A 26,462-nucleotide genomic window follows, 5' to 3' on the forward strand; every position below is an offset into this window, starting at 1 on the left:
GCGACATAAAGCAACTTGTAAAAAAAATGAAAAATTTTAATACGCAAAGTAAATACCTTAATACCAATTTCAACAACATTTCCTTAAAAATACATGCCTTAGACTGTAATAGTAAAAGTGTACTAAAGTACCTTCTTACGTTCGGTTAAATCATGTAATTTTCTTATAGTTTCACATTATCTGTTTATTATGGATTCATTTACCCCCAAGTTAGACAAATAGAACGGATATTTGTAAGGATAAGCGGAGATTTTTATTTACCTTTTTTAGTCTGCTGCATATAGGCACTCTTAAACTACTGATAAGACTCTTCTAGAAACTCGTGTTGTTTGAATCAAAGTCAAGTGATATATTGAGATACTGTCAGCGCTTTTCTGCTTAATTTTATATAAAGCCAATTTCCGTACTTCTGTTGAACTGAAGCACATGATGACAAATCCAAACTTTCGAATGGAAAGTAATAAACAGGCAATGGTCGCGGGGCTCAAACTTACTAGCAGACTAATTTAAGACATTTATCACGTATCATCATCATCATCATCATCATCATCATCATCATCATCATCATAGGAGAGCCTCCCTGGCTCAAACGGCAGCGCGGCGGCCTATTACTGCTGGGTTCTGTGGTTCAAATCCTCGTTATTCCATGTGAGATTTGTGCTGGACAAAGCGGAGGCGGGACAGGTATTTCTCCGGGTAGGTACTACGGTTTTCTCTTTTTCATTCCAGCAACATTCTCCAATATCATTTCATTTCATCTGTCAGTCATTAATCATTGCCACAGAGGAGTGTGACAGGCTTCGGGAGACGGCACAATTCCTATCCCGCAGCTTGATTGGGGCTTCATTCATTCCTTTCCTGACCCGGTCGAACGACTGGAAGCAGGCTGTGGATTATCATCATCACAGCCACTTACTCTTAGGTGAAAATAACGATCTTCTTCCAAGAGACTCAACGTTGTTTATTATGGGTTCTTAGATAGCTGACGAGACCATTCTCGAACCACAACCAAGGGCTGCCACCTTGTAACCGTGAAAATTCGGAACTTGGATTCATACATACAGTATACCCCGTGTATATCTGTAAGTGTTTTCATATGCATTTCAAAGTGAGTTAATAGTGCTAACAATAAATCTCAGGTACAAAAATTGGCCTTTACATCCCTCAATATTATAAAAATCCTTATATAACAAAAATGGAATTAGACTACATCGTATTGTACTTAAAAAGTACTTAAGTCACATAATGCACATATTTTCTTCCTTTTATTTGTGATTTTATTACATTACATATCCTCCTCTTACTCTTACCATTCACATTTCGTTCCATTTGTACGCTTTATTGATCGGAGCTGTATCCAACATTTCGTCGTTGCCGGGACAAAACCTCCTATGTGAAATATTTTAGCCTAGAACTTTGGCCGGTAATGTTCTGTCCTCTAAGGTGCAATAATGTGTGAAGATAGTCAAGGCATTCTCGCTCTTCATAATGTATGTGCTGCGGGTCAATATATCTCCAAAGATATTACCACATAGGTTTTGTCCCGGCAACGACGATTTGCTTGTTGTCTCTTACAAAATCTACAAATGCAGAAGAGCTTCAGACAATTATAGGCCTAAAGGAATTTGAATATCTACTTTGACCAATTCTACACTAAATTTGTTCCGCTGACGGAACTCGTTCAGTCTAATAATAGGCCTATCCATTATTTGGTCTTCTTCTACTTGTATCACTTTTTCCACACCCCGGTGCAGTCGCGGGTGCGAAATGTATAGCACATGTGGCCTTGGCCCTGTTTTACGGCCGGATGCTCCTCCTCACACCAACACTGTCTAGAGGGTTGTGATTATTATTGCGTGTTTCTTTGGTGACTCGTAGTGTGGTGTGTTGTGTGTGAATTTAAAGGAGTGTGTTGAGACAAATACAAACACACACACATAAATACACAGTCCCCGAGCCTAAGGAATTATCCAGACGGGATTAAAATCCTCGAATGGCTGGAAATCGAACTCGGAACCTCTGAAGCGAAGTCTTCAATTTTGACCATTCAGCCAAACAGCCGGACACCATCCTTTATTTGGTACAAAATTTAAATTCACTCATGGACAGGAAAGTGCATTCGAGATATTCTGTCTCGAAGGACTTTAGCCTAATGCCTACGTCATAGTTCCTCAATATTTTGTTGGTCCTTATGGACAAAGCCACATCGGCTGATCAGACGCTGTACCCTACCAGTTTTCAATATCAGTTTCACATTTCGTGGTATTAGACTTGTGTCGTTTCTTTTCTGTCCTCTCAGATTACGTATAAGAAATTGTCCATCCTTTAACCGTGAACACATTGCTTGCTAAGGCTGGCGCGTTTTGGAAATATAAGCGACGTGGCTGGCCAGTCGACGTTGTTAACCATTGTATCAATACTTGTGGTACTGGCAACCAGGTCCGGTGACAGGTTTCTCAGGCCCTTAGAAAACTGAGGGGTCCAGGCCCCTGGGCAACCGAAGGGTCCGGACCTCTAAATCCCAGTACCCCCCCCTACCCTACCCCCTCACTTAATTTAGACTAGAACTGCGAACATGCAGGTTATTTTATAACCAAGGGTTATCTGATTATCAGCCCCTGGCGGAGGAGTTTGAAACAAAAAATTGGTGCAAAATTTGTATCGGTGCAAACGTGGTGTATTTGTGGTGCTAATCTGGTTCAAAAGCGACAATTAAAATGAAAAAAACCCACCACAATTACTCCACATATTTTTTTCACATTAATTTATACCATTTTTACACCAAGAAAGTTGGTGCAAGAGAAGTGGCATTTTACACCATAGTTTCACCAAAGATGAAGTACATCAATCAGACAATTTCTGCACCAATTTCGCGCCAAAAATAGGCTACACCAAAGTTTTGCTTTCAACCTTCTTTATTGTCAACATCACTGTTGAACCGAATTATTTCTTTCATATTTTTTATTCATCTTCTTTTGGTCCCGGGCCCATTGGGTGGGGGTGGGGGGAGCTCGTCGCTGGTCCTGCTGGCTACTTTCAAGATACTGATGTTTGCTTGACAGTCCTGCCCTTTTACTCTATGTATTATTATATTATTCTGGTACTTTCCCAGATATTTCAAATATCTTCTGTAAGTAAACAATTTACATTCACATCTTGAAATATCCTTTTTCTTTTACGTCGATTGCTAAAATAAAACTTTTATACATTATAATCTAAGTAGCTTAACATATTTTTAAATTAACAAAACACACTTCTATCGAAATTAATTAAGATACGTAGAAAATACGAGCAGTCCAGGGGAGGCTTTTCTTGGAACGTGTATATTTTGAGTAGGCTACTCACAGCGATGCACCATTAAATGATTATGTTTATATTCAGTAAGGATGATTTATTTAACACTGTACGAGTTAGCCTACTTAATATGGATATGTAACCCATTGCTCCAAAGTGAACAAAGACATTTTCTCTTAGCGTTTGTGTAATGAGTTCAAGGTTTCGTTGGTGCTACTCTGCTTTCAGTATTAAATCCAAATAAATTTTACCTCTCTACACAATAAGAAAAATAAAAAATTAACTGGACATTATTAAAAGATAAATACCGGTACAATTAATTGGTAGCCTAAATGCACTGATTTCTTATTGTGGCCGATATGGTAATAAGCTTAACATGTGCAATTATACATCTTCATAAATTTAAAAGAATTTCACATTAAAAATAATTTCTAATAAGTAACCATCAGCTTGACCTCTGCCACCATATCCTTGTACTCATTGTTCTCGGTGTGTCCTACAAACCGAACAGATCAATAATTATAATGTCTTGCGCTAAATTTTACTCAATAAAGACATGTGCTAAAATAATGACCACTCCTAATGGAACTCATTATTAATGAAATAAGCTGCCTGACGAGTCATTAGTGTATCAGTGTACTGCCGCAGGGCCCGCATAAGCAAAGCCTTTTCATTTATCCATTGCTAAACATTAATTATACATCAAGACTCCGTTGAACGCAGTGGAGATCCTGATGCTTTTAGGCAACGAAATTACTATTTTATGCGGTCATATTCACTACAGCCAATTCTCATATTACTGGGCGTACATAGGACATAAATGGCCGTCATGAAGAGAAGGTGAAATACGTGAAATTATATGCACTCAAACTGATAAATATGCATGAAGATATTCACTTAATACCAGAATGTATGCGCTTTAAAATTGTCAGAATTCGCTGTTAAACTTTTAGTATATTGCTTCAATCATAACGTAGCATTCTTTACTAAAATCTAATGCATGTGCAAAGTAGATGACCGGGCGAGTTGGCCGTGCGCGTAGAGGCGCGCGGCTGTGAGCTTGCATCCGGGATATAGTAGGTTCGAATCCCACTATCGGCAGCCCTGAAGATGGTTTTCCGTGGTTTCCCATTTTCACACCAGGCAACTCCTAGGCCTTTCCTATCCCATCGTCGCCATAAGACCTATCTCTGTCGGTGCGACGTAAAGCCCCTAGCAAAAAAAACAGTAGATGATCTTGCCGCTTCTTGATTCATCCAAATAATGATTTTCATTATTCCTCGTAGCCTACAAACAGGACATAGGAGAATAATACCATATTTACGCGAATAATCCCCGCACCCTAACTTTAGGAAGGCTCATTTTGAAAAATGAAAAGCCATCATTGACGTAAATAAAACTCGCACCTCAATTTCGTGCCTCAAATTTAAAAAAAACTATGCGGGGATTATTCGCGTAAATACGCTATTCTTCGTACACGTTATCAGTACGCATCAAAAATGCTTGAAATTTTACGTGATTAATGATATCCTATCATAGCCACGGAATCTCTAGTTTTAGGCTACGTAGAATTAGAACTACAGGGATTAAGGTTGCCAGTTCTTCTCATTTTGGCGGTATTTCTCGATATTTGGATGTTTAAAAGAAAAATTTTCCGATTCCTGCTTTGTACTTTTAATCTACTTCCGAGTTGTTTACTATTAACGTTTTCCGTCACTACAAAATTTACAAAACATATGATTATTTCACGCCGTTTTTGCTTCTGGTCTTCTCTGTAGTTTAAGTTTGTTAATCGGTAATAATGGATACATCTTGTGAAGTCGAGCATAATTTAATAAATAGAAATTGTCTAATTGTTTGATTTATTCTTTTTCTGATTTGAGCATTCGATACGGTGGCGACAAAACTGTTGACGAAAGGTGGATGTACGTTTTAACTTCTCCAAAAGAGGTGTTCCATGCGTGAAAAAGCATAATTGGCATGGTGCTAGCTACCCCTGATTCCAACGCCAATGTATAGCGTGTATTATCATTGGTAAAAATGAAGACGTCTGACAGCAGGAACAGGTGCTGTACCATCACAACTGCAAGTGTGTGTTAGCTACAAACTTTTATAATGCTTTCAAAAGTGGCCCTAATATATTGCATGATGATCTTCAGAAAGATATACACAATAGCTGAATTCCTTGTGCTATAGCATTTTATGCAAGTCTTAAATATCTTTCTCTTGAAATACCGTACATAAACTGTTACGGTTTTCGTAGAAATAACTAGATATAAAATAAGGAAAATATACAAGCATTAACTAGATGCAGTTTCTTCTGTTAATTTTCCACATTTTTTTTCAAAATCCATGTTATATCCCTAACAGGGATGTGTTTTTTCATCTCAATGACCCCACATGTATTGTCCAGAAATTGGACCACGGCCGTTTTAATGATGACGAAGATGTCCTGAACTCATAAAGCAACACCAGCAACAACACTTCAACACCAAAAACCATACTAACGTTTGTGAACTCCTCTGTTATCTCAAACAAGGCAACACATTTGTAGAAGAAGGAAATCTTCACGAAACATGTGATTATTTCACGTGAATTAAACTGTAACCATAGGGAAAGGTACACACAGGGGACAATGGCATGTCCTGAGAATACTCACAACGTCGAAATACCGTGAATCATAGCAAAATAACTTTTATACGGTACATTCACTCGTTCATAAGTATTATTAAGATTTTCTCTGAAATAAATGTATGTTCATACCACAGAAAGTATCTAATTATAATTATGTAAAGTTGTGTTTTTCGCAGTCACTTCTCAGGCATTTAATGGATCCTGCAAGTCTTAAATAGAAATGAACCGGCGTTTTATCGCATCAAAAAAGTATCCTGATATCTTGGACTTGGATAATTTTGTAAATTAGGAATTTTCAGAAATGAATAGGCCTACCTATGTAATTGTGCATGCTGTGATCGTAATCAGTAATCAGTGTATTTTACAGATCCAGGAACCTATAGACTAGTTGGCCGCACGGTATGGAATGTGTAGCTGTAAGTTTACATTCGGGAGATGATAGGTTCGAATCACATCATCGGAAATCCTGAATATGCTATTCCGTGATTTTCCATTCTTACACCAGGCAAATGCTGGTTTTGAGCCGCAGTTAAAGCCACGGCCGCTACTAATCTAGTCCTAACCTTTTCCTATCATATCGTCGTCGAAAACCTGTAGGCTATATGCTAGTGATAATTATGTTAAACCACTAGAAAAAATATGTAAAAGTAAAAATAATGTTTAGTTAAGTGTGTTAAAGACTGGAGGACGAAAAATTCCGATTAGCATTTGAGAGTGATTAAATGTGAGAGAGACCTTCCTTTATGGACTTGCGAAAACAGCAAAGAATCCATTTTAGGGGAAAGTAACGGCATTCCGACGTCCCTCAAGACTAATAGTATTTAAAGGGCCATTAAACATACAGTCTTAATGTCAGTAATAGCTTAATATTTATTATTATTATTATTATTCAGTGAAAAATTACAGAAAGTTTCATTTGGGTCACTATTCGTCATTTAAGAATGATGAAATGTGAGAGACCCATGTTGGAAGATTTCGCCCTACGAGCACAATAAGGGGCAAATTTCCGACACAGCGACATCTTTTAACAACCGAAGAGACATTAGACACTTGGCACTATTATTTATTAATAATTAGGCTGTCCGCCTCTGTGGTGTAGTGGTTAGCGTGATTAGCTGCCACCCCCGGAGGTCCGGGTTCGATTCCCGGCTCTGCCACGAAATTTGAAAAAGTGGTACGAGGGCTGGAACGGGGTCCACTCAGCCTCGGGAGGTCAACTGAGTAGAGGTGGGTTCGATTCCCACCTCAGCCATCCTGAAAGTTGTTTTCCGTGGTTTCCCACTTCTCCTCCAGGCAAATGCCGGGATGGTACCTAACTTAAGGCCACGGCCGCTTCCTTCCCTCTTCCTTGTCTATCCCTTCCAATCTTCCCCATCCCCCCGCAAGGCCCCTGTTCAGCATAGCAGGTGAGGCCGCCTGGGCGAGGTACTGGTCATTCTCCCCAGTTGTATCCCCCGACCAAGAGTCTGACGCTCCAGGACACTGCCCTTGAGGCGGTAGAGGTGGGATCCCTCGCCGAGTCCGAGGGAAAAACCGAACCTGGAGGGTAAACAGATGATGATGATGAATAATTAGGCTAATAATAATAATAATAATAATAATAATAATAATAATAATAATAATAATAATAATAATAATAATGTGTGGCTATTTCTAGCCGAGTGCAACCCTTGTAAAACAGACCCTCCGATGAGGGTGGGCAGCACCTGCAATGTGTAGGTAACTGCGTATTAATGAGGTGGAGGATAGTGTTATGTGTGGTGTGTGACTTGCAGGGATGTTGGGGACAGCACAAGCACCCAGCTTCCGGGCCATTGGAATTAACCAATGAAGGTAAAAATTCCCGATCCGGTCGGGAATCGAACCCGGGACCCTGAGAACCGAAGGCCAATACGCTGACTATTCAGCCAACGAGTCGGACAATAATTCACAGATTACTTATCTATTGTTTCAAATAATGACTTTCTATCTAGATGACAGAGTTCGATCCGCGGTTCTGCTAAAATATATTACAGTTTTTAAGGCTTAGGAGACGAGTGTTTTCAGCCTCATGTAAAGAATTAAGTAGACAGATGGGCTGAAATGCATTCTCTGCAAGCCTAGAAGTATTTTCTACGTAGTTTGTACTCACCAACTCCAAGTGAATGTGGAGATATTAGTATAATAAGTTATAGACCATGTTCTCTTCATTTCGAGTTAAACCTCAAATTAACTTCAAATACACTACTTACCTATACAGTGTATAGATAGATACTAAAACTACACATATTGTCATCAGGTTCTTAACGTGACTGTTAAGTTTCAGATAATGAGTAACGAGATCTACTCTAGAATTGTACGTAGAAATGGAGCCACAGACGTACAGCTATTTCTAAAAATGACAGGCTAATAATTAACGATATAGGGAAACAGAAGTTCCCTCTATACCCATTTCCTAAAATGACTTGTTAGTATAGGCCTAGGCTAATGGTACTGATGTTGATAATACCGTAGACATATTCTTCTTCTAGTACCTACCCGTTCCGGATGTTCGCTATCATAATAGCGATGTGACTTTTTGTGTGTATCATAGCGCAACAGTTCTCCTAAAGGCATTTGATGCCAGTGTCTCATATGCCTTAACCAGAAGATCCGTCGGCATCCTCCATCTTCCGTCTCGAAGAGTATTCGGTACTTTCCTTCATTCCTCATGATATGTCCGGAGTAACTTATTCTGCCTTCCTTTGTTCACTCTTTGTTCGTGCGTGCCCCCTGTGGGTGGGGGCGGTATAACAATAGACCTAACCACGGTACAGTATACTTTGCCTGTTATAAAAGGCGACTAAAACGGGGACCAGGGGATCTCCATTTCTGAGAGTGAGTTGACGACCACGGTTACCCTAGCTGAGTCTGGCATTGCTTCCACTACCTGTGGCAAGCTCTTCGCCTTCAAATTTCCTGTCCGACCTCCCTTTGTTAACTTTTGTTCTCTTCCGTCCCCCGATGGTATTACGGTTCACGACGCCTAGGAAATTCATTTTCATATCCTTCATGGCCCTTCCCTTCCTTTTGCGGATGCCTTCGTTCCTCTTCTATTTTCTTCTTTATAGTGTTTACAGAGGATGGTTGCCTAGTTGTACTTCCTCTTAAAACAATAATCATCACCAATAACACCACCACCATTTTATTCATACAGTTCAATACGATTTGATTATTTGTTCTTCTTCTTCTTTTCTTTATCTGTTTACCCTCCAGGGTCGGTTTTTACCTCGGACTTAGCGAGGGATCCCACCTCTACCGCCTCAAAGGCAGTGTCCTGGAGCTTCAGACTCTGGGTCGGGGGATACAACAACGGAGTATGACCAGTACCTTGCCAAGGTGGCCTCACCTGCTATGCTGAACAGGGGTCTTGCGAGTGGATGGGAAGATTGGAAGGGATAGACAAGGTAGAGGGAAGGAAGCGGCGGTGGCCTTAAGTTAGGTACCATCCTGGCATTTGCCTGGAGGAGAAGTGGGAAACCGCGGACTAATTACTTGTTACTGGTCTAAATAAGTTGTTGGGCCTACAGCAATGTGTGTAAACGTAATTACATCGTAGCGTATTGACATAAGTGATCTTCATGGAAGAAGCGTGCCAAAAAAAAAAAAAAAAAACTTAGGCAAAGATATGTTTTGTTTTGAATGATCACATTAGTCGGCACCGTGAACCGATCATTAGGTCCGATGCGGTTCTCCTTTTCTTGTAGCAAGACTGATGTAACATCAACTAAGTCCGGTGGTATTTGAAAACGTTCAATTACGCCAGTCTAGTTTAGGTATATTTACCGGCAGGTTTTAGGGGACGGCTGCGTATTTTTACAGCCATATAAAGTAATATCACCACACTGGCACGTATGGGAACTCCTGCAGGACAATATTCCGACATGTTGGCGTCTCCGAAAACCGTAAAAGTAAATCTACATGGTGTGAAGTAAAACAAAAATTATTATTATTATTATTATTATTATTATTATTATTATTATTATTATTATTATTATTATTCCGAGAAATGGCTGTGCGTTTTGGGTCACGTAGCTATCAGCTTGCATTCGTTGGTTCGAATCCCACTGTCGACAGCCTTGAAGATTGTTTTCAGTAATTTTCCATTTTCACACCAGGGGCTGTACGTTAATTAAGGCCACACCCGCTTCCTTCCCACTCCTAGACCTTTCCTATCCCGTCGTCGCCATAAGACCTGTGTCGGTGCTACTTAAAGCAGATTGTAAAAAATTATATAACTATATTATTTTCTATCCCCAGTTTCTGGTCATCCGAGATTGAGAAAGAGCAACATACTATATTCTGTTATCCTTTTCCTTTGTTTAAACTTTCCTTGGAGAACTTTAGCTCTCGTTTCCACTGTTACGTTCGACTTGTCCATAGCACTGCTGCACAGAAGTGAAGGTGCTAACATTCAGCCTTTATTCTTCTCGTCACACTCAATAACCATCTAAACAGCAGTCCATTATGAATGTCCTTGCATGTCACGTGAACATCCATTCTTCCTCTGAGTAATTTCTTAAATGGTAATGTTTCTTCAACAATTAACTCAATGTGTAATATGAGAAAACGCCAACATATTGTTTGCGATGACTTTCAAAAGAATCTTATTTCTATTAAACATTTGCAGATGTCTCTCAACTTTTAGTTTTTTTCCTGTGCTGTGCATAGAATTTGGATCGTAAATGATTGCAGACTGAAATTGAAAAGTTTGGTTTGAAAACGGCAGGTATCGTTCTAAAGAACATCATCAGCAAACCGGTGACCGGCTCCATGGCTTCGGTTTTCGGGGCTCCAGGTTCTATTCTGGGCCGGCTCGAGGGATTTAAATCTTAAACGGTTAATTCCATTTTGTCTCGGGGACTCGGTGGTTGTGCTTTCCTCAATATTCCTTCAACTCTCTCACGTCAGTGTGCTCCACCATAGTAAATGTATTAATAATAATAATAATAATAATAATAATAATAATAATAATAATAATAATAATAATAATAATAATAGCAGCTAAGAGGATGCTGAAGAGCACGGAAGGAATCTATTGGGCCACGAATTAAAAGTCCTTAATCAGGTTACAAGAGCTTTCAGCAAGCTCTGAGTGACAGGAGAGTATTAATACATGTCTGTCTGCTAGGTCATCAGCCCAGAGGCTGGTTGGATCCTCAAATAGCACCACCAAAGGTTATGCGGTTATAAGGAAACCGCAAAAACCAATGGCAGCACCAAAATGAGGCGTACTAAGTAAGACGAGGAGTGAGGTAGTTTGCCATTGCTTTCCTCACTGGGTCAGAAAGTGCTATTGCAGCACGACTGACCCTATGAGCAACACCTTTCATAACACTCAGATGCACTAGTTGTGCTCTGAATATCAATACTCAGCACCACCCATACCCCTAGCAGCTTCCATATTGTCACAGCCATGGATGAGACTGGGACTTAGGTGGAAGCTACACTTTACTCTGGCTTGTGCCAAGGGATGGATACAAAAGTACTGTATCCATCAAGAAATGGCAGCAGGCAAATATTAATACATACAAGTCTCTAATTCTATGTAAGGTGTATATTTTCGTGTGTTTTTGTTTGTTTGTCTTTTGAATAACGATACCTTTCTAAACAGCACCCGGTTTCATTTACATATTTTTCATTTAAATGCACTAATGCTAGAAACTCACCATTTGATTCGAGTAAATACTTTTCACACTATAACAAGTAATGATCGCGTCGCTGAATTGACTGCTATGTCACAGGTACTTTTTTCCTACTGATTCTCATAATTATAGTAGAGCGTACCTTGCAAAATATGTTCTATGTCCATATATAGTGGAGAATTTGTTGTTGGTGTGCGAGATAAAGTGAATTCCAACATATCACAGCATTACGGTACACACTACTGCACGCAATTGTGCGAGTATTTAATTCACTTGGACGCCAGGCGAGATATTAGCCTTAGATTGGATTTATCTGTGTTTTATGACTTACATTTACATACTGTACTTGAGATAGCAGGGTTTGAGTTACCACCCAACAATCCATGAAATCTCTTGATGTGGAACGACGCATACACATACCATACACTCGTGTTTAAAACTGCTCTACAGTATTTTAATTTGCCGATTTCATCTTGACATTATTTGTCATTGGGAGGAAGTGAAAAATAACTCCTCTAACACTTATTTATTTCAATTGATCAACCAAAGATGATGTTGTTTAACCGAGTCTACAGAAGATGTGGAGAAGTTTTTCTTTAACGGTATGGATTCACTTTTGAGGAAGGAGTGAAAATGAAAATGAATCTAAAACCAATGTAACCAAATGGTTATGAACAAATTCAGGTGATATAGAGAATATTAAACATTCTTCAAGGAAGAAGATAAATATTTTTACTTGGGTAGTAGAATGACTAATGATGGCTGAAGTAAGGAGGAAATAATGCAGACTAGCACAAGCAAGAACGGACTTTCCTAAGAAAATAAATATGCTCAATGAATACTGAATGTGTAACGAACGCGACCTAATAAGTTACATTTAAAGTTTACTTCGAGTAAATATGCTCACTTCAAAAATAGATATGCATATAAGGAAGATGGTTTTGACGTTCCTTTTTTATGTGGAGCGTGGCATTTAACTGAGAATAACTAACACAGAGAAACAGAATAGAAGCTTGTGAAATATGATGTTACAGCGGGTACTAAAGGTATTAAAAATATTGTATTGCCTCCGGTGCAGGTCTCTCGAATTGGCGTCTGCGCGTTTGTGAGGTTTGGGCCTAGACCTATACCTATGTTAAATTATAGTCTGAAGACTCACCCAGTCCCCGAACCAGAGGAATTAACCAGCGAATGTTAAAATCTCTGACTCGGAGGGAATCGAACCCGGGACTCCTCGGACCAAAGGCCAGCACGCTAAGCACTTAGCCATGGTGCCGGACGTGCTAAAGGTGAGATAGGTAGATCGCATCACACAAAGAGATAATTAATCGAACTAGTGGGACGAGAACAACTTGAAGATATTTGACTTCAGTTAATTCTTAAGGGAATTGCAGGTAGTAAGAACAGTAGGGATAGTCCAAGACATGAATATGAAAAACTAATCTAGAAATAAGAAATGGAAAGAACAGCATAGGATTGAGTTACATGGAGAGCTGTATCATACCAGTCTATAGACTAATGATCCAACAGCAACATGATTTGTTGGAAATCACTCTTGATTACTAGGATTCATAATAAAATAAAATTGTATAAATTAATAGCAGTTATGAACATAGGCAATGAAATAAAATATATCAAAAATAATTATGATTTGCGGCGTACCGAGTGCATTAACACGAGAATGAATGTAAAAGGCGTCTCATTATCCTCAAGAAACCATGAAAACAGAGTCATCATACCAGACGTATGTATCCTACTGTAACGCACTAACTCATACAGGTTTTCAGCAACGCTAGGATGCGAAATGGGAGGGTAGCGGTTGAAGATGAAGCCAGTGTGTGAAAATGGAAAAGTACGCAAAACCCTCTTCAAGACTCGATGGTAGGGTTCCAGTCCGTTCTCTCGAATGCTTGAATTAATAAAATATATGAACTGGACACAGTTTCTTATTTACCACTATTACTGTTTCCAACATTTTGGTTTGATCATGTCGATCACCCAATAATTTCTTTCATTCTTTCTTTCTTAATCTGTTTACCTTCCAGGGTCGGTTTTTCCCTCGGACTCAGCGAAGGATCCCCACCTCTACTGCCTCAAGGGCAGTATCCTGGAGCGTGAGACATTGGGTCGGGGGATACAACAGGGGAGAATAACCAGTACCTCCCCCAGGCGGCCTCACCTGCTATGATGAACAGGGGCCTTGTGGGGGCGTGGGAAGATTGGAAGGGATAGACAAGGAAGAGGGAAGGAAGCGGCCGTGGCCTTAAGTTAGGTACCATCCCGGCATTTGTCTGGAGGAGAAGTAGGAAACCACGGAAAACCACTTCCAGGATAGCTGAGGTGGGAATCGAACCCACCTCTACTCATATGACCTCCCGAGGCTGAGTGGACCCCGTTCCAGCCCTCGTATCACTTTTAGAATTTCGTTGCAGTGTTGGGAATCGAACCCGGACCTCCGGGGATGGCAGATAATCACACTAACTACTACACCACAGAGGCGGTCACCCAATAATACCAAATTAAAATACCTTAAATACATTCTAGGCCGTAACATCTTCATTAATACTGTATTTTTATTCTGTTCTTATAAAGATTCTTTGAGTACTATATATGTCTCTGCTCGTCTTCTGTTAAGAAACAATCAAACAATATTATTGACTGTGATTATATTGGGTGGGGAAATACAGTAAATTCATTCCGCGCAACCACGAATGATCGCCTGGTGTAGCTGCACACCCGCTGTACAGCCGAGGCAGAGAAGTAGCCGAGAACACCATAACCGAGGGCTCAACTATATAGCCAGCTGTTCATTCGGTTTATAACTGTGATATCCCAGTTTCATTTGGTAATATTCGTTGATACATGGAATTAACTTATTTCCGCACTCAGTACGTTAATAGAATAAATAAAATAATCTGACTCCCTTTCATGCAATGCACAACGCCTCTCCTGATATTTCTTCTTCCGTTTACTTTGCATTTGATTTTGACGCATGGACAGCCTAGAGGGTGTAAAATTATAATATAATATAATATAATATAATATAATATAATATAATATAATATAATATAATATAATATAATATAATATAATATAATATAATAATGATTATTATTACTATTAGTAGTAGTAGTAGTAGTAGTGGTAGTAGTAATTTTTAAATACTTAATTTTAAAATTTCATTTCTTTTCTTAACGTCGTTCGTGGAAGACGTACTAATATAACTTTTTCCTTTAGAAGGACGATCTCAAAACAAACCAGTAGCGTAGCGAGGATCGGCCGATGGGGGAAGCGGGAGGGAGTTATAGTTACAAAATGATGGTAGAACATAATGAAGGTGCTTGTGTGTGTGTGTGTGTGTGTGTGTGTGTGTGTGTGTGTGTGTGTGTGTGTGTGTGTGTGTGTGTGTGTGTGTGTGTGGTGCGCGCATGCGTACTTGTCATTAATAAGGGCACTGGTGCTAGTAAATTATGTTGATAAGCCATTCGGATTACAGTTCACTACAGAATATTACATTAAAGTACAGAACAAGAAAAATATGTTCAAGGTCAACAGTTTTACAGCGAATTGTATGTCTAGTTTACAATCTAAATCCATTTTTCGAGGCTTCTTGTAAAATAGATTCAACAGATCTGTAAGTTTTATAATATTATTTCTCTGAACATTTCTTTAGTTTATTGTAATTTTCTGATTATTTTCTTTTCGAAAAATTTCATTTGGGGTGGAGGGAGGGGTGTCTAATCCCCAGTAACCCACTCCGCCTGGCTACGCTCCTGAAACAAACTTTCACTATGTCTGGAATGCAAAAAGTAGAAGGCACGGAAGTGGCTATCAGTGAAAACAATTACTAATACTAACATCAGCGTTGGATAGGTCTACAATTGGGAAGGAAGTGGCCATAGCCTTAATTAAGATACAGCTCCAACATTTGCCTGGTGTGAAAATGGGAAACCACGAAAAAACATCTTCAGGTTTGCCGACAGAGAGATTCGAATCCACCATCTCCCGAATGCAAGCTAACAGCTACGTGACTCGAACTGCGTAGCCAACGCAATGAAATTAGTGATAGGGCCTCTATCAAATATTGTTAGTCTGCCGTATATGAAAGAAGCTAACATAAATAGGCATGGGGGATGAGTGAGCGTAAAATCGATTTCAAGGTACCTGAAATAGATCTACTTAACTTATTTGTCTCCCACAGTAAGTCGGCGGTCTCTTCTTTCTCTACCTCTCGGAAAATTTTCCCGCCCCAACATACAGTACAGCGGGCGAGTTGGCCGTGCGCGTAGAGGCGCGGGGCTGTGAGCTTGCATCCGGCAGCCCTGAACATGGTTTTCCGTGGTTTCCCATTTTCACACCAGGCAAATGCTGGGGCTGTACCTTAATTAAGGCCACGGCCGCTTCTTTCCAACTCCTAGGCCTTTCCTATCCCATCGTCGCCATAAGACCTATCTGTGTCGGTGCGACGTAAAGCCCATAGCAAAAAAAAAAAAAAGCAAAAAAAAACATACAGTACATCCTAGATAGATCACAACTTTTATTTTTGTTCCTGGGGCCCTGACTCCCTTCCCAGTACATCAGTCAGTCACTCATCACGTTATAAAGTTCGGTCGATGGTTTGTTTGCTAAGATTAATCTAGACGTCAGTGTGGTAGTCAATAGCTCAGTAACTTTTGAGAAGCCGGCGCGTTGTGCGTGTGAACGTTACTTTATCTTAACCGGAGCACTTAGGTTTGTTTAGTAGCGCTTGCCGCTCCAACTTTATCGAACAGGAGCAGTTTAAACTACTATCAAGATTTAGTAAACACAACAGGCATATGTGCTTTATAATTTATCATGCATGCCTCTTAGCGTGAGGGAGCGCTTCGACGTTGCTCATGACAGGTGTGCTAGGCACAACCCATCCTCATGGCCCTCTGCGTTACAGTACGATACAGGACTCTGCTTTCATGGTTTCTTGAGTTACAGTAAGTGGGGAGCACATCCTCTCTGCTGAAACGGTTTTATGGTCATTTGAAGTACAGTGCTACGTGTACATCGGGTGTTTCGAGGAGCACTTTATGGACCCTGAACGAGTAGATTAATAATAATAATAATAATAATAATAATAATAATATAATCACGTGTAGCTTCAAGAGAGGCCTAGTGCAGGTCTTTCATGTTGACGTCGTATAGGTGACCTGCACGTTTGTGAGGATGGGGCCCTAACTACGATGAAATCAAGACAACGCAAAAACCCAGCCCACGTGCCAGAGATACTACAGTAATTAATGAAAGTTAAAATCCCCGAACCGGCCGGGAATCGAACCCGGGTCCCCTTGGATCAAAGGCCAGCACGACAACTATTTAGTCATGGAGCTGGAGGTAATAATAATAATAATAATAATAATAATAATAATAATAATAATAATAATAATAATAATAATGGACATAGGCCTATTCTAAGAATGAATAATCATAGATTGACCAAAAGCATTCTGAACCTTGCCCTATCACTGAAGGTAAAAAAGCAATTGGCTGCGCGAAGTTGGAAAAGGAAATAGGCATCACAGATGACAGTGTGTTAGACAGACCTAAGTTGGCAAAATCAGTCGACAATCACCGCTTTAAATGTCCGGCTCCATGGCTAAATGGTTAGCGTGCTGGCCTTTGGTCCCAGGGGTCGCGGGTTCGATTCCCGACAGGGATGGAATTTTAACCATCATTGGTTAATTTCGCTGGCAGAGGGGTTGGGTGTATGTGTCATCTTTATCATCATCCTCCTCATGACGACGCGCAGGTCGCCTACGGGAGTCAAATCAAGAGACCTGCACCTGGCGAGCCGAACTTGTACTCGGACACTCCCGGCACTAAAAGCCATACGCCTCTTCATTTCTTTTAACTGCTTTAAACATCATCCAAGTAGTATTATCAAGAAAACCTGGTCAGAAGATCGCAAGAAAAGTCACAGTGAAAAGATGAAGAGATTTTGGGAGAAGAAAATGGCAACGTCATCAGCTAAATACGTTCAATCGCATAACGAAGAAAGAATAATTACAATAATAACAATGATAAATATGCGTTGCATTCTTGATAGACTCACTCTACCCTTTTCCCAGAAACTGAAGGCTTTGTCTTGGCCGTACAAGATCAGGACAGATTTATAGTCACACGCCACAACATCAGGTGACTGCCGCCACTGCTTCAGGTCATGGGAAAGCACTTGCCCACATCTAGCGAATTAAGACTTAAAATATCGACACGACCAAATAGTAAAAATAATCTACCAGGAACGTGCTCTCCAGTGTATCTCTTCCACCACCCTCCAGATATTGGACATTTACACCGGAAGCAGTAGGCCTACTTGAAAATTCGAACAACAAATTCCTTCGGAACTTATATGTTATAAGGAATGTCCCTATCAGTAGAGTAAACGAGTTAACATCTTTGTTGATAAGGCTAGAAAGAGTTGAAGCAGCAACAGCAACAAAACTATCAAAGTACATGGAATTGCTTGATATACTGTGTACTGGTGTCATTCCCAATATTCTGCACAATTCATTGGCCAGACTCTTTCTACATCCATACACGTAGGCCTATATAAAGACTGAAAAGGCTGTTCTCTTGAATGGGCCTACCAACTACATTGTGAGGAAGTTCCTATAGTTAGAGTTCTCTTCAACACACGTCTTCCCAGCGTGGGTATCCAGTGATTAGTCCAGATGTATATAGCCTACGTATAACAGTACTCGACCTGCGTAATTGCAGTATATCTAAGTTATTAATGTATGACGGATGATTCCATGCTGTGGCCGAGCCAGTCCAGAAACTATGGCGTGTTAAAAAATAATAATAATCGTATGGCCTCAGCTACCGTGTGCTGACATTTCAATTTGACGCCATCTGGCTGTCTGCTCATCAATTTCGACGTTCCGTTTTACTCTAGGTCCACTAGATGGCAGACCGAGTAAACCGAAACTCTCTTGGGCGTCTATGGCTGAGATTTAATTAATTTTGTCAGGTAAACACCAAATGTGTCACCAGAGATCTTTTACATGCCGACATCGTACGACATGGAGTGTCGAATGGACTTTTTCCGCCCTTCAAAACTCCGACTACCTCTGCCGGGTTTGAACCCGCTATCTTGGGATCCAGAGGCCGACACTCTACCACTGATCCACAGAGGCAGCTTTAAGTTATGGTGCGTTAATCCGTGAAGACGATAATACTAATAATAATGCCATTATTCTATGTCCGTTTTACCTGTTAGTGGTCTCAAATTTTATAAGATTTTGTAAGATGATGTTAGCCTTGATGTAGCACAGTGAAATATTTCTAAGAACTTGGACGTTGGTCGTTGCTATTTGTTGCAAATACGGTATGAAAGATATAAACAATGAAATTCAAATTCTGTACCATCAATTCGTTCTAGTATAGTGTGATAAGACTTTATGAAACGTTTGTAAGAACCAGTCATATTTCCACGAAGAACGCTGAGTCTTCCTTTTATTTCAATGAAATTGTGTTTTTCAGTGATGCTGATGGTTCAGTTGTTGAATTGTAATTCAAGGAAGCACCACATTGTCATTTTCATTTTTAAGATTAGGCATTGACTTCAAATAGATCCCTTCATTTTCCTCTTTCTTTAACAGTTGTTATAAAATATATTCATACAAGTCCTTCGAGTATCGAACCATAAATAGCATTTTCTCTCCTAACAACTAAGTTACTGCTACTAGCCTATGTTTTAGTCACTCTGCGAAATGGAATAGTGAAGGTAAAACGGTTATTCGAAGAACAATAGGTTAAGATAAAATTCAGTTGCATCTGATGAAATAAAAACAGTGATGTAAATAAAGGTTAAAAGAGAGAAACACGTGATGTTAAGAAACAGTAATTATCTTCCGTAATTGGTGATACCAAGGTAGCACATAGCAAGGAAATGATCTAAATGTACGAAGCCGGAACCAGGTGTTCACTTAACCACGAAGTATGGAAATTATGAATAACTGCGTGTGACGCAAACACTCATTAACTAATGTGACTGTACTGATGCGAGACCAATCAACTCTTCCTCTGTAGTAGCCATTTCAAACGTAGATGCCTACAAGCTTTGAAAGGCCGAGTCGCCGAATTTAACAGAGCAACTGTACCTTATTTATGAAGAATATTTTTTAGAAGTTCTTCAGGACTACACGTTCTTCTTTCATAATATATCGGCTGAAGTCCGTTTCCACGATGTGGTAAAATCAAATTCTTTCTAGGTTTTTAATACGGTGCAGCGAGTTTCGAATCAATTTCGCGGCATCTTTGAGAAAAAATGTCAGAAAAATTCCTTGGTTGTGATCGCTTTACTGCAGGATCAATTCCCTCGTCTGAAGGGTAGTAATACCCAAATCACAAGATATTCTACAGTTTTCAGAATAAACTAATGACTGCTTACACAAGCACTGTGTTTAGTTTCCTTCGAACTTCAAAACTATTTTAAAAAATGGATAAGTAGGCCTACTTACTATTGCAATTCAGAAGTGAAGTTATTTATTAAATCAACTAGTATTGGCTGTTGATATTGTTCAATATTATTGTTACTTGCTAGAGTATAAATCAATGCATTACTTCCAGGACTAGTTTGGAAATTTTCCTTAGCCTGGGTAACATGTTGTGCAAGACTACCAGAAAAACGAAGCGCAATAGGTACTGTGGCGCTTCGCCCCTACGGCGCACTGCAATCTTGAACTGTGGGCGCGCCCAACACCGTTTGTCCACGTCGCCTCCACCACAGATTTTTCTTACTAATGTTTGCGCTTAATAGAACGGCGTCCGCCCCTCCTTAGGGGTGCTGTCCTCACTTTTGAAGTGGGCAACTTTGAGGGCTATTTAACGAGCCGTCTCCCGTTCTCACGTTCGTTGTCTCTTTATCCAATATTCGAGAATCAAGTGTATAGGAACATACTGATTAAATACCGGCATAAATTAAGTGTTATATGTCTTGGATTGATTAACGGAAATTGTAATAATAATAATAATAATAATAATAATAATAATAATAATAATAATAATAATAATAATAATAATAATAATAATACTAATAATAATAATAATACGAACTGGCTGTGTGATGTGGCTCGAATTTGGTAATCTCGCATTACAGAGATGATAAGTTCGAAACCTACTGTCAGCAGCCCTGAAGATGGTTTCCTGTTATTTACCATTTTAACATCAGGCAAATTCCTGAGTTGCATCTCTACTAAAAGTCATCGACTTCTGCCTTCCTAGTCAAAGTCATTTCTTGTGAAACCATCGTCAAAAACCTACCTCTGTTACAGGAATGTTAAAAGTGCTTCGTATTATTATGATTATGTTTGGATCTCAAGTTACAGAAGCGAAGCTACTCGAGCATTCGTTAGATGACGAACCCCAATCAAGGGATGAGTGCAATTTATTATTGTCATTTATTTCATTTAAGTGCTATACTTTTTTTAATTATCCGCCCTATATCCTTTTCGTATTGTCACGTAGCCACTGTCACTGAACTGTCTGTTGGTGGTAATGAGCTAAGAAGTGCACAGTCATGATACACCAGTCAACAATTCCTTTCAATTGAAAGTGATTCTTCACGTCAATATTTTCAGCTAAGGGAATGAGGTGACATAATAGCATGTCTGTCCGATGTCTTAATGAAACTACCGTCTATGAGGTTATTCAGTGTGTTTATTGGTGAGGAAGAGTAGCCTACTGTATTTCAAAATTTTGTTTTCACCTAACGAGACCTGGACGGCTTTGTGCATATATTCTATATTAATAATCAAATGAAGGATCAAGAACAGTCTTTTTTGAAAAAAATTCATCTTATGTTCAAGAAATAATAATTATGAATAATGTAATTTGTTCAATATCGTTTCACTTACTATGGATTTAAGAGACACCGGAATGTCTGTATTTTGTCCTACAAAAGTTATTTAAAGTACCCGAAACCTACGACGGAGTCATTCCATTTAAACAATCTCAAATATTACAGTGGGCAAATTAGAATCTCAGGGGAAACATTACAAATAAATAAACTTTTGTTTATGTTTTCGCCCTTATGGGCTTTTCCGATTTGTAACATTGGATTCCCCACCGTCATGTCACTTTTCGAAGCATCAAGTTTTCAAAATATTGCTCCGTAATTCATTTATTTATTAGGTGTGCTAATTTTCTTGCATAGGCCTATAAAATGAGTTTCCCATTAGTGTACTGAGGCCGATGATCTCGATGCTCTACGCCTTAAAATAATAATCATCAATCTGGGTAAAAATAATGCACACGGCTTAAATTTGATCAAATTCCAAGAGAATTATAATATCACAAACAAACTTCAACCAATTGGTCACATTTTATATTAAAAAATACACGCTAGATGAACAACACAAAGATAAACTTCACAAAATGACTAGTATAAATCCTATCGCGCAACAGCCCTGCTAGTGACCGCTGCTCAGCCCGAAGGCCTGCAGATTACGAGAAGACGCGTAGTCAGCTCAACGATAAGTCTCGGTCATTATACTTGGCTTCGTTGACCGGGAATGACTGTTGTAAGAGTGTAAATCAGCAATGCTGCCACAACTGATGTAGTTTCTAAACATAGGCTAACTTTCTCTCACGATTCTCTTTTGTTATTTGTTGAACGCTGCTCCAACAAATACAAGTTCTCGACAACGTTGGAGTTGAGAAGGTAGTAGCCGTGGACTTAACCGAAGTGTGACGATGGGAAACCACGGAAAACGATCTTTATGGGTGACGACGGTGAGATTCGAATCCATCATTGAAAAAAATCTCCTTCCAACCTTGATGTTGGTGATGGACGTAAGATATTGAGTGTTCCTGTCTCGGGGGGTCAGCTGGTGAAGACTCCTCTGCAGAAGAAAAAATAATTTCCGCTCGCGATACCTTTCTCCAAGGCGAAGAAAAATTTTGAGCATATTTTGTGTTAGTGAATTAAGACGTACGACAAATTTTGAAACGTAGTGGAAAAAAGAGGCAACAACCTCACAGAACACATCCTTTGAAAGTATTAGTAGTATTGCAATTCGTCCGATACGTGTGCACATACATCTGCTATGCTATTCTTTAAAATTAATTTACCCGTCTTGAATTAAACATGTATTTTATGTGTCGCTGTTTCAATTTTAAATTTCTTATCAACATATATTTCTTTATGAGGAAATTTACCAGAATGTTTGCACACAGACTGCTTTGAGACTGTTTCTAATGATGACTGGTTCTTAAGGAGCGTATTGAAATGTCATTAATTTTTTTCTTAATTAATCATTCGTTCAAAGCTACTACACGAAGCTCACGGGATGGATCTAAAGAGCATTGCACATCAATCGAACATGTAATATATTTTCAAAATACGTGTATAATTTCCTTTATAATGAAATAAGACCTTTATTCTTTATAGCGTTTCAAACGAATGGAATTGATACTAGTCTCTACTCAAGTGTTATTTTAATAATATAACTTAGTAATTTTCCAAATTATTTTCCGTGTATAGGGATTTTCGTTCATAAGTTGTAAGAAACACCCATTTCAGGTAGCTGCATTTCGTTCTGTTGCTGGAAATATGGATTTGATGAAGGAAATTAAACCAAAAATAGACTACGTGTAACTGTTTACATCCCCGTACCTTAATTTTGAACTCGAATAAATAAAAAATAAATATAAACGCTTACACATCATATTTATTAAACATAAAATGTACTGAAAGTTTTCCAGTTTTACGCATTTTCTTGGCTATAGGCACCTCATAATCTGCAGCCCTTCGGGATGAGCAGCGGTCGTTTAGTAGGCCATGGCCCTTCGGGACTGTTGTGCCTTTGGGTTTGGGTTTGGTTTTGTTTATTTCCTGGAGTACAACTTTCTTTCGTATGAGGATTTCATGAGTTTTAATTCAGTGAGGATCACAGTACGAACATATCTAGTTTAAAAAGTCCTTCGGTTGAATTTTTGCAATTGTTCTATTTCACTATTATGGACTAGTTAATGCGAATGTGCCATTAATAATAATAATAATAATAATAATAATAATAATAATAATGCAATATGTTTAATATCTTTTAAATTACTATAGGTGTGAAGAGATGCCAGAGGGTTGGTATTTTGTCCCGCAAGAATTCGTTTAGGTGCCAGAAGCTAACGACACTGAGTTGTCGCATTTTAACACCCTTCGGTATCACCCACTTCGGTCAAGATCAAACCTACTATCTTGGGAACGGAAGGATCCCCGACTGTACACTGAATAAAAGTGAGAAAAGTGACATCCAAATAAAGTCGATTCTCTCGGAAGTACGGATTTGAGGAAGCGAATTTAACCAATAATAGGTTACATGCATTTATTTGCACCTTTGTACCATAATTTTGAATCAAAGCAATCGAAAATAAACTTTAACACACCTTCTTATTCTATTTATTAACTTATAATATTTTCCAATTTTACGCGGATTCTTGACTATAGACACACAATATTTCATTTTTAAAATCCTTTGAGCCGTAATCAGGATTCAGAAACCAGTTACTTCGGTGTAAAAGCTAGTGATAAGGACTGTGTGTTTGCGCCTTTCCTTCGGTAACGAGTGATTAAAACGTAAATAACTCATTGTTAGATGTATAGCCTAGTATCTGTGTGATATTGCCAGAAATAAATGTAGTGGCAAGAAGTAATGCTCTTGAACGTGCATTACAAACAAATTCATAGATAGGGAGTATTTTCTTAGTTAAATAAGTCGTAAAACTAGACTTATACTCGTTCTCCGATAGGCATAGGTAGGCTTACCTTTTGTTCAAAAGAAAATGGCATTCAAACAGCGAGATGATGAGTTCTTAATATTCTAATTTTCTGTTTACTTTCTTCAGCTTTTGTTGTAGCCTACCGAACGTCCTCTAACTTAGTGAAACTTTTCGTCATAGCTAGTGTAGAAACCGTAATACATACAATGGCACAGTCAAAAATGGGGTGAAAATTTTATGGTTAAATCCTACTGCACCATACTCGTTTAGATCTCTAAAGAAACACGGATGCTGTAATATTAATAAGTTGTGAGAAAAATTTACGGTGGAATATTCTTGGATAAGAAACAAAAAATTCACGTGAGAAGATAAAAAAAAAATAATTTCGAATTGCTGTATCAACCAGGGAGTATCCGCCTAACTGTCTCAAAGACGAATAGTCTAATATATTTGCGATGTTAAATAAGACGCTTAAAGGTTATTTACGAAAGCTACTGTAATTTGTAAACCTAATTAAATACCACGAAATTACCCTTTAGAATAGTCAGACAATATCAAGACTTTAAGAATGATCACGAGACTGATAATATTTTGCAAGGTATCCTTTCAAGTAACCTGTTTCTTCCCTGCCTTTATTTTTTCAAAATATTGGAAAACAATCTCTGGACTATAACTGGCGAGAGGGAAAGCAAAATACACAGAAAACGATTTAGAGCCATGTTTCGGCATTACGTATACGACAGACTATATTCTGAAATGTCCGACTCCGCGGTGTGGGGGGCAACGCGTCTGCCTGTCACCCGGCGGCCCCGGGTTCGATTCCCAGCTGGGTCAGGGGTTTTTAATTGTAAATGATTAATATCCCTGGCCTGTGGACTGGGTGTTTGTGTTGTCCCTAACGTTCCTTTCCTCACATTCAACACTCTACACTTCCGCAATTCCAATTACACGCAGGTTCATATCATATGGTGCAAGTAGTGGCAAAAGATCTCTCTCTATAGGTCGACGCCCCGAACAAATGGCATTAAAAATGTATTCTTAAATCCCTTAAAAACATTTCAATGGGCCATAGGGGGCCTAAGTCACTGAATTTTTAAGTTATGCACTTCTTCCTAAATCTACCAAATTAAGTTATGTAATAACATTTATACTATTTAAACTTTATCATATGGCAACTCCTGAATGAAGATAGAAGTATAACATGTAGTTTTCAAGCGATAGGGCCTACATCAAGTTCATAAAAGTTTTCTCATATTGAAATTTTGAGAGAAATGGCCCTAGGAGTTTGACTTTTATTTAAAATTTAATAGCAGTCTAATTGGAAAACAACAGGTGTATTCATAAAACCACGGCGATTTAGCTGTCAATAGTTACGAATACCTACCGATCTCGATAAACCTCTTGCTGAGCACTGAATCTCAGCGAGTGAATTGAGTTCACAACTAATTAACTATATCCTCCGCTTATTCCTCAGAGCAGCATGTAGCCTACCTATAACTAAGATAGAACTAAGAAAAGCTCACCGTTGGAGCAGACGGAAGAGGTCTCACCGGGCAGTCCGCTGTCCGTGCCGCTCTCGTGGCCGTCGCTGAGATCGCCGTCCCGGCAGTGCAGGGAGAGGTCCCGCGGACCGTCGGACGATGAGGCGGGTGAAGAACAGGGTGATCGGGGTTGGGGCGCCCCATTGCTGCTTGGGCCATTGGCCAGTATGTCCGTGATCATAAACCTGGAGCGGGTGGTTTGCATCATGGCGGCGGGCAGATGGTCACCCCCTGCTTGTTGATGGTGTTGGTGCAGGCCGTGGTGCACGTGGTGATGGTGCAGCTTCCCGCTGGTGGCCGTGACCGTCATTTCGTCGACCGTCATACCCCCCGCGCCCCGGCCTGTAACGCCCACACCCTCCACCGCCGGTAAAACTATCACCATTCAGCAGGGCACCAAAACTAACTCCTCGTAAATACTTCTCTAACCCAGTCAAAACAACTTTCTTTCTTCCTTCCTCTCCGAACAAGTAAGAATCACACTGTCAACTGAATCCACTCACAAGTCACAAACAATCACAGTTATGTCCAACCTTTTGCTGGGTTTTCACTTGTATTTTGTATACAGTTGAATAAATATTCT

The 26,462-nt window shown here is 39.4% G+C and overlaps 1 protein-coding gene across 1 annotated transcript in view; it reads right to left on the reverse strand.

The window, feature by feature from the left end:
- LOC136866779 (homeobox protein B-H1-like) overlaps nucleotides 1–26,189 on the reverse strand; it is a 194,311-nt gene extending 168,122 nt beyond the window's left edge. The window contains exon 1 of the mRNA XM_067143886.2: nucleotides 25,862–26,189. Coding sequence (XP_066999987.1) covers nucleotides 25,862–26,189 — 328 coding nt within the window. The remainder of the gene's footprint in view (nucleotides 1–25,861) is intronic.
- Between the last annotated feature and the right edge of the window lie 273 nt (nucleotides 26,190–26,462).

The sequence above is a fragment of the Anabrus simplex genome, chromosome 3 (assembly GCF_040414725.1).
Source record: "Anabrus simplex isolate iqAnaSimp1 chromosome 3, ASM4041472v1, whole genome shotgun sequence".
NCBI lineage: Eukaryota > Metazoa > Arthropoda > Insecta > Orthoptera > Tettigoniidae > Anabrus > Anabrus simplex.